We start from the raw sequence: 15,078 nt of genomic DNA on the forward strand, positions 1-15,078 counted from the left end.
ATTAGCACATTTCTGAGAATTCTCCCTAACACTGCGCATACTCAGACACATCTTCCCTTACCCCTCCAACCCCCCACAGAGTTACAGCAATTATGTATTTGGGAATTGACTCCCACTTATCGTTCCGCAACGCCATCAAAACAACGCTATTTGTCTAAACTGCTACTTGTCTGTAACCTGCCAATATGCTGTAACTAAGTAACCACTGCCTCCTATGCAATCTTGTTTACGTACACCTTCTTGTAACAAGCGCCTCAATGCCTTTGGGCTGCAGTGCGCTATACAAATGTAAAAAATAAATAAAAAGAACATATGTGCATTGCCCTCTCTCGACTAGATCACACCAACTCTCTCTACCTGGGAGTCCCAGCCTACCAACTTAAAAAGCTCCAAAGAGTCCAGAACTCTGCAACCAGGATCCTCCTTGCCCTTGGCCGAAGAGCAGATGTCCCCTTGCCCTCCGTACCCTACACTGGCTCCCTATTTGATGGCAGGTCACTTTCAAAGTCATGTGCATCACCCACCGAGCACTGCACAAGATAGGCCCTAAATACCTACAACAGAAAATCACCCTCTATCACCACACTAGAAACATTCAATCAAGCACTGCTCTTCTTCTAGTGATCCCCCCTCCAAATCATCCTGAACTGCAGGCTCCACTTTCTCAGTCCTGGCACCCTCGATCTGGAATTCCTTGCCCCCCACATCTGGCACACACAAGACCACATGGCATTCCCAAGGGCCCTCAAGACATAGCTATTCCCCTCAGCATCATGGATTGAACCTTATCCATAGCTGGGGCCCCTGGGCAGCCTTGGATTTGCGGGTGGTCAATGTGTCGCACACTGATGGATTTGAGTGTGGGCAATGTGTTGCACTTGGATGGATTTAAGGTTGGGAAATGGGTTGCCCTTGGATGGATATGAGGGTGGGCAATGTTTGCACCTAGATGGATTTTGAGGGTGGGCATTGTGTGGCACTTGGATGGATTTGAGGGTGGGCAGTGTGTCACACTTGGCTGAATTTGACGGTGGGCAATGGGTTGCACTTGGATGGATTTGAGGGTGGGCAATGGGTTGCACTTGGATGGATTTGAGGGTGGGCAATGGGTTGCACTTAGATACAACTTGAGGGTGGGCAATCTGCCACACTTAAATGGATTTGAGGGACCTGAGACCACCTCTCTGCACCCTCCCACTACATGCACTACTCAATGACAGTCTGCACAACACCTCAGCCATTAGAATGCAGCTATACCCCATGATAAAATGCTGTCTAGCTGCACACGTAATAGGTCTCCTGCCTCGCACACCAGGCACAACACTTCTGTCTTTAGAACGCAGCTATCCCCCATGATAAAATATAGTCTAGCTGCACACGCAATGTGCCTCCTGTTTCTCATACTCTGCATAACTCCTCTGCAATTAGAATGTAGTTACCCCCACGATACAATACGGTCTAGCTGCATGCATAACATCTCTTGCGCATAATCCCCAGAATACCTCTTTGCCCCCCCCACATGCCTGCTCAACATGAGTGACTAGTAAGGACTTGGCTACCCTTACCTACCTTCGTATTGGCTAAAATGCACACACGCATTCTATGACCCATGATGAATTTCCCATACTTGCACTTCCGTCCCCAAGGGCGTTCAACCTACAGAGCGTTGAGACCATATCAATGGTGAAAGGCACAAATACAAATTACATAAAATGTATTCTAGTGTGAATACATTTCAATGGCCAATAATTATGGATTAATTTTTATCCTATATGTAAACCTTTTTCATTGCATATCTTGTATTTGTCCTCGTTAATACGTTGGTTATTTCTGGTTTGCATACTTATTGGATTCCCCTCCTTCAAATATTCTTATGGAGTCCTTTTTGGCTGTATTAAAGAGAATTTTGTTTGAAAGTATATATAAAAACGTGTTTCATCTACAAAAGGTAATTAAAATTCTATAGTAGTTTTTGCAAATCTTATCTTAGTTACGATTTTTTAGTATCAAAGCCTTTCGGCCGTTCGCCCTGTTCTCCTAGTAGGGCGTGTCCCTGTTCCTGTCTCGGCAGAGGCTTTGAGCATTCCACGGGCTTGTGCGTGGCTAGGTCCGCCACGCTTTGCGTACACTCCCTTCTTACTGCTACACCTCCCAGGAGGAGGTTCTCTGGCTTCTCCCGCTCCACAGGCTTCTTTTTTCCACCTCTGTTTTAGGCCTGTGTAATCATCTAGCCTAAAGGTAGAACAGTATTTCACAAAAAAGGAAAGACCAGACTCTAATGGTAGACTGTATTAGAGCAGTCAAGGTTTCTCAAGGCAGAGAGGAAGGCTGACAGTGAAGTATAATTATTCCCAAAAGTAGCAGCGCCCTAAAAGTCACTGGGAGGGGAATGGGTGTGATGAACCATCACTGGCCTCAATAAAGTCTCCTGTGCTAGGTCTAAGGAATAATCCAACCACTGAAAGAGTCTCTGAGCATCCTCTAGAAGAAACAAGGGTATTTGAGTGAACTTCAGAATAAGGCTTCGAGGGTGACTAAGAGGAGCCCTTGGAGTGGTTGTCAGTTGACAAAGAAACTTATTAAGAATTGTCTGTAATAAACAAGCCAACAGGATGCAGTGGACTGGAGAGAAAGAAAGTTACTCACCTTCTTCAACCTTACAACAAAGTCCTTGAAGGCCAAAGTGAATGAAGCACTGAGGACTTCAATGTAACAGAGAACTTTGTTCTTGAAGGCCTGAACCAAAAGGAAGTCAAATAAGGTGCTGCCAGATCAATGTGTTAGGTCACAAGATCAATGGCAAGGCACCAGCATGAAAAGACACAATGAGCCCTCATCCGAAAGCATACAGGAGGCACCCAGGCTCAATGATGTTAGTGCTTAAGGCACTGAAGACACAGCATTAGTGAAAATGAACACTAGAACACCTGTTATAAAGAAGGGTCTTCATGAGAAAAAAGATGTGCTCCTGAGGGTATCACTTAATATTGTTTCCGTATATAATGTCGCCATACATAAAGTCGCCGGGCAAACGGCATAGGAGACATTATATATGGGGACAATATATGGGGTAAATGGGAGCAGGGGGTGCAGGGGTGTCCCCCTCTCTCTTTAAAAAAAGAAATAAATGGGTGTTGTGGGGGTGTCCGCCGTATGTTCCTAATGGTAATGTCTCTGCAAAAAAAGGCGCAATTTTTGCATGACAACATTTTTGCGGGGACATTATCAGATGGAACTCTCCTGAGGTTTCTAATCCTAGAGTTTGGAGCAACATACAGAAAACAGGGAAAAGACTCTTCGTTCTAGCCAAATCCCATCAAGGTATGTAGCTGAGCAGTAAGGCTGAGACTCCAAAAATTGTGGGAGTGGTGTAATGGTACAATGTGAAACACACACATGACAATCCAAACAGAACCCTCCAATAACTCAAGTTAAATAGTAAAGTATAAAACCACACTATTTATTGTATTGTAATTGGTTATTTATAAAGCGCTTAACACCCAGAGGTTTCTAAGCGCGGACCCGGGGTTGGAACCTGTGTTGCTCCGCTTTGTCTTGTTTCCAAGGTGAGCGGGTTTCCTCAGGGCTATCCTCCCGAGACAATTTGGGCCTGAACACACTTTATGCAATGAAAATAACAGGTAAGTAGTACTACCAAACTACTATTGTACATGTATATACGTTCACAATGGTTATTTTCCCTAGAGAATACCAACACTTTACGTTTAAGACAGTTAAAGATTAATACATTCAGAAATCTGGGGTAACCATGTTTAGTAAAGCAAGTAAGCAGGTAAATAAATTAGAAAAGGTTGAAAGTCAAGAAACGTGTTGACCAAGCAATACAGTCCTGTTACCCTGCCTTATAAAATAAAGCTCCAACACACCAGAAGTCCTTCCCTACTAAAGTGAGCAGGCCTAAAGGCTTTAAGAGTCACAAACTCCAAGAAGAAACATTTGGAGGGGCCAGGAGTCTTTTGAAGTGGGGAAACAATTTATCAAAGACAACAGGGGGGTTAAAATGCTCTACGGATGCAGAAACAAAGGTGCATACCAAATATTAGGGGTCCTCTCACAATCCAACCACTCTAGGGGGATCCCTTGTGGAACTCGACCCATCATGACCAGGCAAGGGAGAGGTGGAGTCTCGACTTTGACCACGCTCAACCCTTTGGCCGGAGGGTGGGTGGAAACAGCTATGGAGGCTTGTCCCCATCACTCCATTTCTACTAGAAACCACTCGTAGGGTTCCTAGATCCACTGGGACCACTAACTTCTATTAATGGTTCCATGTCAGGAGGTTCATGGGTTACGGGTGCAGGGGTTGTTTTCGGGTCGGGATTGGGTCCGGCTAAGCGGCTGTTACAAACTCTAGTGAGATGATTTGTGATGCTAGACAGCTTGAAAACTCAGTAACCCTGAGATGCAGACCAACATGAGACCCACAATGACATGAAACCTCCAGGACTCACGGGCAGCAGCAACGTTCACTGCCCTCAAGCCGCAGCAGGTGACTCACAAAGGAACTACTCCTGGAAGGCCCCTCTTCGAGTTGCAGGGAAGCAACTCTAGGGAGATATTTCTTGGGTTGCAAGCTGGGAACCAGCAGAGTTCCAAGGCAAAACTCAAAATGACAACCGGCCCACAGCAGGAGCCCTGGACAAGCTGCTTAGCACACAGGTTGGTGCTGGGACACTTCTGAAGGCACCAGAGGGCAAGATCCGCATGCAGAGGACCGGATTGGTTGCTCCCACCAGCTCAAATCTCAAGGGTTTTCACAAGATTGCCCCAGAGGAACAAGACTTCACCAGGACTTGGCTGGAGGCAATATTGGAAGTCTTCAGTGGTAGTCTGTGGGTCATTAGCTAGCTGGAGCTTTTTGTAGTAGTTTTGGCTCAAACGATGAACTGAAGAATGGCTCCAGCTGTCCTCGTTTTATTTTAGATTTAAGCATGGGTTGCCCCCACACCTCCAAAAGAAAGGTTCAGCACCATTCAAACTGGCAGGGAATGTCCAATCCTGTAAAGCATATTGCCCCACATCTGCCAAGCAAAATACAACCCCTAGCTTGAGTCTGGATTGGGACTGGAAAGTCCCAGCCCTCACATCTGGCTAGATGCTCTCACTGCCAATTAGCCCAGAAAGCTGAGGCTTTGTCTGGGAAAGGGCTTTCCTTATATGGCATTTCTTGTCCTGAGAAGGCAGAAATAAGGCCAAAGGACAAGATGGATGAAGGACAGGGCAAAAAACATGCGGCACTGCCATTTTGAGTATATGGTACTCAAATAGGCCTTATGCTGTAAAATGCATAAGTGCATTTGTGAAAAACGAAACACCCAGTAGAAAAATATCCACTGCCACCAGCCAGTCTTGGGCCCATCATCAAAGTAACAAAATAGTTACTAAAAGAAAATGTAAAAGGATAAAAGTACCCCTGCCGCACCTCACGTTAAGGTGATATGTGCAGCTTAAAAACAAAATGGAATTTCATAAAAGGTGGCAAGGTCTCCGAGCACTGATATCCTTAGGGACTGACCAGAGCCCCCAAAACAAATGCGCTAAGCAAGGAAAGGAAAGTAAAAAGACTTTCCTTTCCTGACTTTTGAAAGTAAGTAATCAAACAATAGCAAGAAGTTGGAAGTTCCAATGATGTGAATGGAGGGAAAGCTACAAAAAGTAAATCACTGCGTGAGGATCACCTGGATGGGGGGGGGGGTCCTCTGGAAGTGCAAGTGGAACACTGAAGGGTGAGGCGCGGTATCCCCTTCCTTGTAACACCTTTTCCCCATCCTACCAGGTAGGATACCTAGAATCTCAACCCCGCCCCCTTACCCGACACAAACACTTTTTCACAGACCGCTCAATGTGAGAGAAAACGGACTAACACTGAGCCGTATACCTTACATGTCCCAACACAAGGGGTCAGACAGAGTCAGGCAATTACTGATATTTACACACACCTGCAGCTTTTTAACATGACTCAGGTGTATAAAGATAGGGGGCTGCGAAGGAAGAGGAAGAATTTGTTGAAAGAGCAAGGCAAAACACACGAGAAAGCAGCAGTTCCGAGATGGCAGTTTAAGATGAGGAGAAAAATGGCAAGGCTAGGAAGGGTTACAAGGAGGGAATTGCCCTTGGCCTTTTCAGAGGAAGAAAACCGCTACTTTCACGAGCCGTCAAGAATAAGAAACATAAGACCGGGAATTAAAGCTGAAGAAAGGTGCATTGTGTGTCGAAGGTACAAGGGGCTCTCCTGCATCGATAGCCGCGGCGGGGAGGAGGGATTGCTGCCATGGTACTGTCCTTGGCTCCTTCAACAAAGCAGCGCCAGTACAGCTGGTGAGTTGGGGAGACTGATAGCAGACCGGTCTGTGTTAGAACCAAGGTTGCAAGCGGCAACATTGTATGAAGAAATCTGCAAAGAACAGAGTGTGAGGCGTATGTGATGAAAGATGCAAATATTATTGAATATTCAAGGAGTGACTGAACTTTTTAAACCAAGATAGATACCATATACAGGGCCTCATCACGAGTTGGGCCGGTATCCCGGCTGTAATATCACCCAACTGTAAAATAGCCTTAGCACCCACCGGTCCGGCGGTATTACCGGTTGGGCATTGACGGTAAATCCCCATTCCCCATTGGGTCCATTGGATCTAATGGGGCATTTTCAGCGATAATACTGCGGACTAATACAGCCAACGGTAATACTGCCGAAAACAGGGCGCTAAATGGGATTTTCACCCCCAGAAAAAAGATGGGAGGTAAAACAGCCCATTTAGTGCCCAACTCGTGATAGGGCCAGCCATTAAATGTGGCAGTAATACTGTTACCACCACATTCAAGGGCTACAGCCCAACTCTTGATGAGGCCCACAGAGAGGTCCGGCACCACGTGGGTGATCATTCGAAGGTCTCTGTAAGGCATCGAACTGAGAATGTAAAATTATTGAACTGTGAAATCGAAGTGGTTCTGCAATGCGTCAAGCGAAACCCCATGCACAATCGAAAGACTTCGATAGCTAATACGAACTGTAATTGGTCCAAGCCCGGCTGAGGGAGACTAATTGTGTAAAATGGATCTGAACCCAGCTGAGGGGGATCCGACGTGAGCCGTGAGTCACCTGAGAAAAGATATTCTACAAACATTGGAGAAGACGTTCTGAGCCCGGAAGAGGGGATCCAAACTAACGATTGCGGCATAAAAAGGATTTGAGGCTGGCTTGGGCGGGTCCAGGGTGAAGAGTGACTCACTTGATTTTAGTATTTGTAAAGGAACTTTTCATTTGTTTTGGTACATCAGGCCCTCTGAATCAAGAGACTTTGATAACTTAAGAGACTTGGGCACAGAAGGCCCTGATGTTGGCAAAGGAACTGTGGCTTCTTGCCGAAGCTGCCCAAGAGTGTGCTATGCTTGAGTGAACTGCCTTGTCCCGTGCTGAAAACGCGGGGAATGGAGGTCAACAGCCTGAACAGCCTGACTTATCATTTTGTGAACTCTTCTTTCCTTTTCATGAACATTTCCCCACACTATTTGTAAATTAGCGATAAGGATTGGCAATGTTTTTTAGTATAGGCCCTTTTATTTTGACGAGACTCCACTAGGCCTGCCTTATTATTATTTGATGGTCGTAGCTTGCTCCCATCTTTAGATAGGCACTTTTCACACCCTTTATAAAGTTCAATAAACACCCTTGAACTGTGGTCACTTGTGTCTGTCCTACTTTTATACCATGCCTTCCTTACACTACTCAATGGTACATCCTCATCAATGGCAAACTGAGTGGGGAGTCTTAATGTCAATATGGTGGGCATTCTTTGGGTAACAACTGGTAAGAAGCTATGCAATGTTAAATTTGAAGAGTCTTAGTAACGTCTCATGTACAGGCATGGACATGCTTAATCGCAACATGTTGGGGGCACCTTAAGACAACAGACAAAGGCCTAATAAATGTCAACATGTTAAAAAGCATTTACATTGAGCCAACACCCCCATAGAGGGCTTGGGGCAAAAAGGTTTGTCAGAAAAGGTGACACGTCGTTCCCATGCAAGATCGTGGTCTATGGAGGAAAAGCTGAGAAGGCGACGAGGAGAGAGTAGAATACCAATGTACAGGTACATGGAAAGAGACAGTAGGGTTGGCAAGAGGCTAATGCGATGACCGAGGGATTGACAAACAACTCAAGACCAAGTATCATTTTGTAGTACTATTTAGTCAGTTAACTGATCAAAATCATAGCCAGTTTAGGATCCAAATAAATGGTTGGATTAATCTTAGCCATCTAATTGCTTTTGGATTGCAGTCCTTAGTCTATCACTCTCCCAAAAAGGGTGTGAAACAAATTGTTTAAAAACAAGCAGTCAATAACAGTCTCTGTTTTTCTTTACAGTGCTCCCAAACACTCTTTTCTAGGTCCAGGGTGTTTTTGGTTTCGCTTTTGGTGCTCCTAGACTCACCTACCAGGTACTACCTATCAGCACCCTTAGGTTGACTGGTGAGAGATGGGTATCAGGCACGTCAGGAACAGTTGGACCTCAGGAATGACATTTTCAATCCATCAATTGATAACTTTATTTCGGCCAGGAGGCCATAAAAGCATATCATGACACAAATAAGGTAACAGCAGTAATGACAATAATAAAAAATGACACAATCCGTCCATTTTTCCATTGGTGACTCCTTCCCCTAAGCGAGGTAGGACAACAATCGCCTTGCTTACTAGTGATTTAGCCCAGTGAGAATGACCCATTGTCATTTTCCCCAAAGCGGCTGAGTTTGCACCAGTGAGCATAGACCAGCAGGTACAATTTTCCAGTTGATTGCCCATTTTCCCCCCAGGATGGGCTCTAACTTCAATTGCAGTGTTAGGTGGGGGGGGGTGACATCTCCTAACAAAGCTGAGTATATTTCCCCCCACACTTGGCTCCCTGAAGTCAATGTACACATAGTTGTAGGCACTTTCCCCCTGGTCAGGCAGCCTAGTACACCATAAAATCTTTTCCTGTGTAACGAAAAGGCAGCCTCGCACCACCCAGAGCCAGTGAGTTCACTATTATTCACCAGGGTTTCCCTGGGTTCGTAATTATTAGGGGACAGTCTGGGAACCCTATGTAGGTATACTGGCCCTCCCCGATATGGCACTTCCACCCTTCTGGAGTTAAGAACATGATTGGGAAAATTGATGCCAGGCGAGCCGCCAATGACCCTGGCGAGTTCGACCAGCATGGGCACGTTCACAGGACCCCCGATGGTCGTCCCATAATGATGATGTGTTATTTATATAGCGCCTTAATCCAAAGCGCTTTACAGAGCACATTTTAAATACAATATCACTGAACCGAAATTCGTACTCACTTATCGACCTCGGAAGCATGAAAGGCTGAGTTGGCCTTGCCGGGATTCGAACCTGGGACCTACAGATCACGCTTAGATTGCTGCAGCGAGCGCTCAACACGCTGAGCTATCTTACCAGCTAAGTGCCCCCTCTTCCTCTAGCCCCCTGAGGTGTGCTATCTTGCGTTCCAATCAGGGAACGTTTGCCCCTACAGAGTGCCATCAATGTTGACAACACTCCCCCCACACTGGATACAGCAGACTCTGGGGTATCAGCAGTGCTGATGATGTCAGTGTTGTTCCGCAGAAACTGGGAAGTAGTCAAACCAGCAGGGGATTTGATGGTCATGGTGGTTGTGGTGGTGTCCATGGTAGCCACTAGGTTTCCATTGCCATAGAGATTGAGGTTTCCTTTGGCCACAAGTAGGCACAATCTCTCCAAGGCCGGGGCCAGTAGCATTTTGCTGTACTGTTTCCCAGACTGAGTTTGGCTAGCTGCAGTCTTTGCAAATCCCTTGGGTAAGTCTTCATCCCTATTGCCGGAGTCTAGGTCACTGTTTCTGGCTTTGATAGTCTGCTCAGTGTCTTTACCCCCTCAGGGGTGCAGGCTAACAGGGACATTGAGCCAAGGAATTGATTAATTTAGCTAATGAGACTGTGAGCCTTCCCCACTGTGTGTTATCCAGTCATTTTTTTTGCAAACATTACAGAGTGCTACATAACAGAGCAGACAATAACACTGAAAAATACAGAAAAGATTAAATAAATATATAAAGGGAAGTGAGCTAAGGGGTTAAAATGGGTCCGGATGGGTTGGGGTGGCGTTAAAAGAGAAGAAAATCAGGTGGCTTGGTGTTTTGGCAGCAATTAAATGTACCACTCTGTGATTGTGGTTGGTAAAATCACATATAACCCACGGTTTTTGAAAGGATGTTAAGCTTGGGCTTAGCTGCACCTAAAGATGGAGGTGGGGAGAAGGCAGTAGGGATTTTCCTCCTGATGGTCAGAATCTTCCAGTCAGAGGCATGGTAAGAAAGACTGCAGGTGCTACGGGCAGAGTTACCAGTTGTTGAAGAAGCATTGGATTAAGGCTTGTTAGAGTTGTAAAGTCAGTGGAGAGAAATTAGTTGAATTAAGCCCTTCCAAACATTCGAACATATGACTGCCACAAAGTTACAAGGATATGGTAACGCCGTCCTCCGTCTGTCTGCTCATCTAGTCAGACAATAAGTAAACAAACAGTAGACAGTCAGCAGTTTGTCGGCATACAAAGTACTCACATCCTCTCTCTCTCTGAGCTGATAAACTTGTTCCACAGTGCAGCACAGAGCCCCCGCAGTGTGTTCCAGCGACCTCACCCTGCAGGCAATGATCACCCTGCGAGAATAATCCCTTTCTCTGAGAAGACCTTTAGGGTTTCTCTTAATGCACTGTGGTGGAGATTAACAATCCTCTAGCTGTGTTCTGCTTCCATTCTCCGGCTCCTGGGCTGCCACTTCTTCCACCACCTCATGAGTATCCTTCTCACGTAGACATGGAAGAGTTCTGCTTTATTTTACTCTTCACCCTCCTCTTCTTTGACTCTCCTTCCTCTTTCCGACTGCTCTCTCTATCTCTTCTTCCTCCCTTTTGATGTGCCTCCTCTTCTCTCCTGTGATGTTCCTCCTCCCACTCGTCCTCTTCTCTATCATTATGTTCTCCCTCTCCCTTCCTTACTCTTTTGCAATTCCTCCTCCCTGCATTCTCTCCCTCCACTTTCCCATGCTCTCATCTCTCACCTCTTTTTGCTCTTGCCAACTCTCTCCTAATGTTCACACCTCCCTCTGTTTTTTTTCAGGCTTCCCTTTATACCTCCGTGAGGACTTTGCTTGGTTATGGGATGTGTCAAACTGTTGCGGCTGGGGGCTATTTGGAAGCAGAGTGTCTGGAGTGGTAGAGACCAGTTTGAACAACCACTTTTACAGGTGTTGCTTTTTGTCCTGCAGGGGCAACAACTGGCAAGAAGCTATGCAATGTCAACACTAAAGAATCTTATTAACCTCAACATGTAAAGGCATGGACATGCTTAATCACAACATGTAGGGGGAATCAGTGCATGAGGAAATAAACCTGGTCCATCACATTGTGAGTCAGACCAGCCTTCCAGTGCGGCCAACCGACCCCTCAATGACACCACGGCAGGTTCAGGGCCCCTTCGAAATACAGATCTGACTTCAAACTACCTCTATGGTATGACTCTTCACACTGCGGATCTGACCAAGCTTTCTTCAGCTTGCATGCACTGAAATGCAGTGTTCGCCATCAACTATCTTGCATTTACTTTACATCCTCCATGGACTTCCCCAGGGGCCAGTATGTGCAGAATGGTTGGGTCTCCCAAAACCTTATGTTCTCCAGCTCCCTGCCCCTTAGCCTCTTTAAGGTGACTTCATCACACTATGCAAGATCAACATTTAACAACCACATCAATGTTAATCTGCATGAAGATCAAAACGCCTACTCAAAGTAAACATGCAGGAAGCTACGAGATGGCAACATAAAATGACCAACTCAAAAAATATGCAAGGGCCTACACAATGTCAGCAAACAAAGGTCTATGCAATGTCAACCCGCAAGGCACTACGCAATGGCTGCTTGCAAGGACTAGGCAACGACAACACGCAAGGAACTATGCAATGTCAGCATGTAAGAGCCCTTTTATTTTATTGGAGTTTTGTAGAACCCTATATTGTGTGCAAGCCACTTCAAATGCAATATTAACATGCAAGAGATATACATAATGTCAACACAGAATGGTCTACTCAATGCCAACACATAAAAGCCCACTCATTGTCAACTCTCTGGGACCAATCACTGTCAACATGCGCCTTCCGAATATCATCTATTAATGTGAAGTGCTTCCTAGAGTGTGAACCACAGAAGAAAGTATTAGCAAACATATTTCATGGTATTAGCAAACGTGACAGCCTATTTCACAGCATACCATATACTTACTTTTTAGAAACGTCTTCAAATACACATCCTTTTAGCATATGGTGTTGTTTGAACTCTTCAAGGTATGTGAATTCCCCATCAACAACAACTCGCTTGTACAGGACCTCTGCCCAGTCAGGGATAATGGCATATGCCTCAGCAACAATGGAGGCCTATGGGCAAAATGAAAACTGGGTTAAGGAACACGCGAGTTATATGTACAAATGTGCAATGAAACAATAAAGCAATTCATGCAAATGTGGCATGGACCAACACTAGCCACAACTGTAATTGGTGTGCTGGGGAGAGTTAGGAACCACTACAACCCCCGGTGTATACAAGGAGGGAAAGATACTACAACACAGAGAAGGCAGTGGCAAAAATTGAGAATAACATGAGATTCTGGGTTAAGCTGCCTTTGGCCATGGTAGGGAGGGTGGCACTGTTGAAGATGGTAGTATTGCCGAGGTTGTTCTATTTTTTTGGGAATATACCATACATGATACCCATGCGATTCTTTGTTAAACTTCAGAGCATATGTAGAGGGTTCATATGGCACAATACCAGGAAGAGAATAGCCCTGTGGAAACTGCAGAACATGTATGATAAAAGGGGCATAAAATTGCCCAACTTTGAGGTCTATTATCTGGCCAGCCAATTACAATATGTGGCTAAGTGGTTAACAGAAGACTCAACATCGGAGTCCAGATTGTTGAGGTCTGAATGTGTTCCGTTCTTTTTGAAAGAATGGATATGGCTGCCAAAATCAGAGCTAAAAGGGTGCACGAGGATGTTAGTACTGGGATGGAAGATGTGGCGTAAGGCTTGCCAGGCCATGGAGAACCCGACCCCGTGTTCTCTGCAAGTGCCGCTAGTGGCATTGACCGGAGGGGACGAGCAACTGAGGAAGATGATTTGTACGCATTGGGAAACGGTGGCCATTGCAACGCTGGGAGATTTATGGCAAGATGGGGAGGTGATGGAATTTAACGTACTGGTAGAAGAAACAGGTCTACACTTAGGGCAGAATATAACCTACACCAGACTGGTACGGCGGGTTAAAGAGACATGGGGCCTCATTACACCGTAGGCAGTAAGGAATTACCAGCACCGGTAAGGGCACCGTTGCCGGTAATGCCTTAACGCCCTAATATGAGGTCCCTTAGCAGGTCCCTCCCCTAACGCCTGGTTTTACCAGGTGTTAGGGAAGGGACCCACTAAGGGACTTCAGAGCTAATAACGGTACCGCAAATTGCGGTACCGTTATTAGCTCCTTCCCCATTCCCATTGAGCCATATGGGCTATACCTATAACGGGAACACGGACCCGGAATGCGGTAAGGGGGTAGCCTTGGCGCTAATAGCGCCATGGCTACCGCCTACCGTGTAATGAGGCCCATGGTCCGAAATAGTGCTGGAAGACCAACCCGACACGGCCATAGAACCAATTTATGATATCGCAGAAGGGGGGGGGGGCACGAGAGACCTCGAATCTATGAACTGCTGATGTGCAGGCTGGGAAAGGAAGTGACCCAGCAGAGACTGGACTGAGAAGAGGAAGCCGGGGAACACATGAATGATGAGTTGTGGGAGAGGGTCCAGAGATACCACAAAAAAGTGTCTAGGAATGCGTGGCTGCAACAGATCCAGCTATATGTTACCCACAGAGCGTACATGACCCCCCAGAGGATTGCTAGATTCAAGAGCGGCGAAATACAAACATGCCCCAAATGTGGGGAAGTGAACGCAGGGATAATGCATATGTTCTGGGCATGCCTGGAAATTGGAATGTTCTGGGGAGAAGTAGCCCACCGCTTAATCGAGAAGGGGATCACGCTACATGTGGAATCTATGTGGGCATGCATGGTAGGGGTTTTTCTATACCGCGCAAACTGAAACATGTGAGTAAACTCAAGGACTTGACCTATATACTTGCCAACTGCAGAATTGCCATGGGTTGGAAAGCAAACAATAGGCCAAAGGTAGAGGTTTGGTGGCATGATCTCCAGAAATGGGCAGAAGTGGAAACGGAGCTATGGAATGAAGCGGCCAATAGGGGGGGGGGGTGAAGAAGCGGATGGCCTGGAGACACTTAGTGGCCACACTGTATGGGCCCACCCAGGCCTGCCTAAGTGAACATGATTCCTCCGGGAATACAGAGGGGGAGGTACCCCAAGAGGAAACAACAGCGGAGGGTTAAGTGGAGTAGGCTTGAGTTAAGGGGAGGGAGTTATGGGGAGGCAGTGGACATGGCACGATACTGTATATGATGTATACTGTATATGATGCTTGAAGTTACATGACATGCACTGTTGGGTTTGTTTTTTGTTGATTGTTGTAAAAGTTGATAAAAATTGTTTTAAAAAATAAAAAAAAAGGAGGGAAAGATACTAGTGCACCGACAGCAAGGAGTAGCAGAGGGAAACTGACCACTGGGTTAAAGCGGATCTCTGAGGTTTGAATTGGAACTAAATGACTTGGATGGGAACTGCTTAACTGAACTTGTGAACGATAAATACATTTTATGTCATGGTTGCTTAATGTAATGGTTCTCTAATAATTAAAGCATGGGTTACTACTTATCCTCTATTCTGTACAGATAGAAAACATATTTGTTTTTACACAGACCCTCATTGTGTGGTCTGCCAAGCCAGTAGCGAGTTATTTAACTCGAATGACCCTGTAGGAGCGGGCAGGCTACCCAAAGCAAATACCCCATGTGCCCTCTTCCCCTGTTAGTGTCTACAAATGGGCAATATGGTATATATGAGG

General features: G+C 45.9%; 1 protein-coding gene across 1 annotated transcript in view; it reads right to left on the minus strand.

Annotated features, from left to right (window-relative positions):
* The window catches only part of SPG11 (SPG11 vesicle trafficking associated, spatacsin), a 1,688,331-nt gene that overhangs the window by 47,980 nt on the left and 1,625,273 nt on the right, over nt 1-15,078 (minus strand). The window contains exon 40 of the mRNA XM_069624201.1: nt 12,329-12,480. Coding sequence (XP_069480302.1) covers nt 12,329-12,480 — 152 coding nt within the window. The remainder of the gene's footprint in view (nt 1-12,328; nt 12,481-15,078) is intronic.

The sequence above is a fragment of the Ambystoma mexicanum genome, chromosome 11, assembly GCF_040938575.1.
Source record: "Ambystoma mexicanum isolate Mex_15411 chromosome 11, UKY_AmexF1_1, whole genome shotgun sequence".
Taxonomy (NCBI): Eukaryota; Metazoa; Chordata; class Amphibia; order Caudata; family Ambystomatidae; genus Ambystoma; species Ambystoma mexicanum.